The sequence below is a fragment of the Colobus angolensis genome, unplaced genomic scaffold (genome assembly GCF_000951035.1).
Source record: "Colobus angolensis palliatus isolate OR3802 unplaced genomic scaffold, Cang.pa_1.0 Scaffold714, whole genome shotgun sequence".
NCBI lineage: Eukaryota > Metazoa > Chordata > Mammalia > Primates > Cercopithecidae > Colobus > Colobus angolensis.
The window spans coordinates 17,309-19,442 of record NW_012120866.1 but is presented as its reverse complement, the minus strand read 5'-3'; the positions used below and the strand labels follow the sequence as shown (position 1 = coordinate 19,442).

The 2,134-nt window shown below is 46.6% G+C and overlaps 1 protein-coding gene across 1 annotated transcript in view; it reads right to left on the bottom strand.

Moving 5' to 3' along the window:
* VOPP1 (vesicular, overexpressed in cancer, prosurvival protein 1) overlaps nucleotides 1-2,134 on the bottom strand; it is a 71,125-nt gene that overhangs the window by 52,262 nt on the left and 16,729 nt on the right. Inside the window, exon 2 of the mRNA XM_011927441.1 lies at nucleotides 1,487-1,545. Within this exon, the coding sequence (XP_011782831.1) occupies nucleotides 1,487-1,545 (59 nt within the window). The remainder of the gene's footprint in view (nucleotides 1-1,486; nucleotides 1,546-2,134) is intronic.

Below are 2,134 nucleotides of genomic sequence, written 5' to 3'. Positions count from 1 at the left end.
ATCCCACAACCACTTCTCTTCAACCTGACAACTCTGTAATTAGAGCCCAAGTCCTTACGCTGCTGCTTTATTTTCCAAGTGGGGTCTGTCTTTCTGCAGCTGCAGAGGCTTCCTTCCAGGGCCCCCATGCCATTGGGCACATTGACTCCTGCTTGTCAGTATGAAACCAAGATGAGGAACACGGCCAGCTTCCTTGTGCTTCACCTCCCACTCACAGATACACAGCCCTTCCCTCATACACTGGGCTCCTCAAGAATGACAGGTAAGAGGCTGAGCGAGGTGGCTCACGCCTCTAATCCCAGCACTTTGGGAGGCCAAGGCGGGCAGACTGCTTGAGGACAGGAGTTCGAGACCAGCCTGGCCAACAGGGTGAAACCCTGTCTCTGCTAAAAAAAGAAAAATTAGCTGGGCATGGTGGCACACGCCTGTAATCTAAGCTACTAGGGAGGTTGAGGCATGAGAATCGCTTGAACTCAAAGAGGCAGGGGCTGCAGTGAGCAGAGATTGTGCCACTGCACTCCAGCCTGGTGACAGAGTAGGACTCCATCTCAAATAACAATAATAATGACAGGTAAGAAAAATGTATGTTTTGGCAGATTAAAAAATAACCCTTTTTCCTATTATATATCTCCTATCCAATTACCCTATATGCTAGAATATATAGTACTTCTGCTAGACTACAATATATATGCCTGAAGAATCTCAGGTTTTACAAAATTCAATACTAAAAATAATAGAGCTTTTGGGAAATTTTGGTTAGGGCATTCCACTCAATCCCTAAGGAACTTCAAAACAGAATCAAAAACAGTGACTGATAACCTGGAGAGTTAATATGGTCACCAAGGCAGGTGGCTCCACAGGGCTGGTGGTTACCACAGCATATATTACAAACATACAAAAACCGCACGAAGAAAATGCAGCAATGCCCTCATTACAGAAAGACTGGCAGACACCGAGGGGGCACCGGAAGGATTATAACCCACTCTGAGCCAAGAGCCACAAGAGGCTGTGATGACAGCTCTCTGGGGAGGAGGCCTCAGAGACAGGCGATCATTGTGATTTCCTACACACACGCACAGACACACACACAGTCACAGTGTCTCCGCTGAGGACTGTTTCTTGTCCTGTTCAAGGTCGTAAGGCTGCTCCTATGATTCTTGCTCTCTTTGCCTAAGAAAATGTGTACACGCCAATATAATATTTGTATTCCACAGACATCTCGCCCCCTTTAAACACTCACAAGTGAGCTCACCGGCATCACAGAACAGGGCACAGGATTTCAGGCTGTCCTCAGTGCAACTGGTCTGAGTGGGCCGTACGCCACGGTGAGGTCACCTGCTAATCCCCCAGCGAGGCAGGCCTGGCACCGCAGCAGAGGCTGGGCCACGTCGGGCTTTCCCCATCCCACACCCAGACCTTTAGCAAGACAATTCCCAGAGAAAGGTACAGCCACAGAATGAAACCACAGAAAGGTGCAAATACTTACATATAATAGGTTGGATAGAGTCCTTCAAAATACCAGCAATGCTTTTTGGCTTCCGTGCACTGCAAACAGAAGCAAGAAAAAGTTTATCAGCACTCAGGAATCTGTATGTTGCTGAGTAGCTCCCACAAAGGCAGCAAAGAAGGATGACAGGATATAGCTTAACCCATGAAAAGCTGGGATATCGGGGCAGACAATGCATTACAGGGAGAGCCGCCCCCTTTCTCATGACTTTCTATTTCTTTAAAACATCTGTTTTTCTATTTTTTCGTAGGCTTTCATATCTCTATATACACTGAGTGTCAGCATTTTATTAAAAAGGTAAATTAAAGACAATCCACTGTTTAAAATGTACTCGGTATGATACTTCAGATTACACAAGAATGCTAGAAATAAAGCACTGCAAAGATTGCCACTGCCCCCCAATTTCTGTTTTAGAAAGACATCTCCAATAGATTCAGCATTTCCAGAGCTGTATATTTCAGAATATGCTAAAGCCGCACTCTGACCTACGTCTGCCAGATGCTATGAGTCACGGTTCACTCCTTGCCCTCTCACGTGCAGGAAGAGAAAGGAGGAACAAGGAAAGACAATGGGAGCCTCTCCTGGGCCTTCCAGGTAAGTCTAGCTCCTAACATCCCGGAGGCAGGG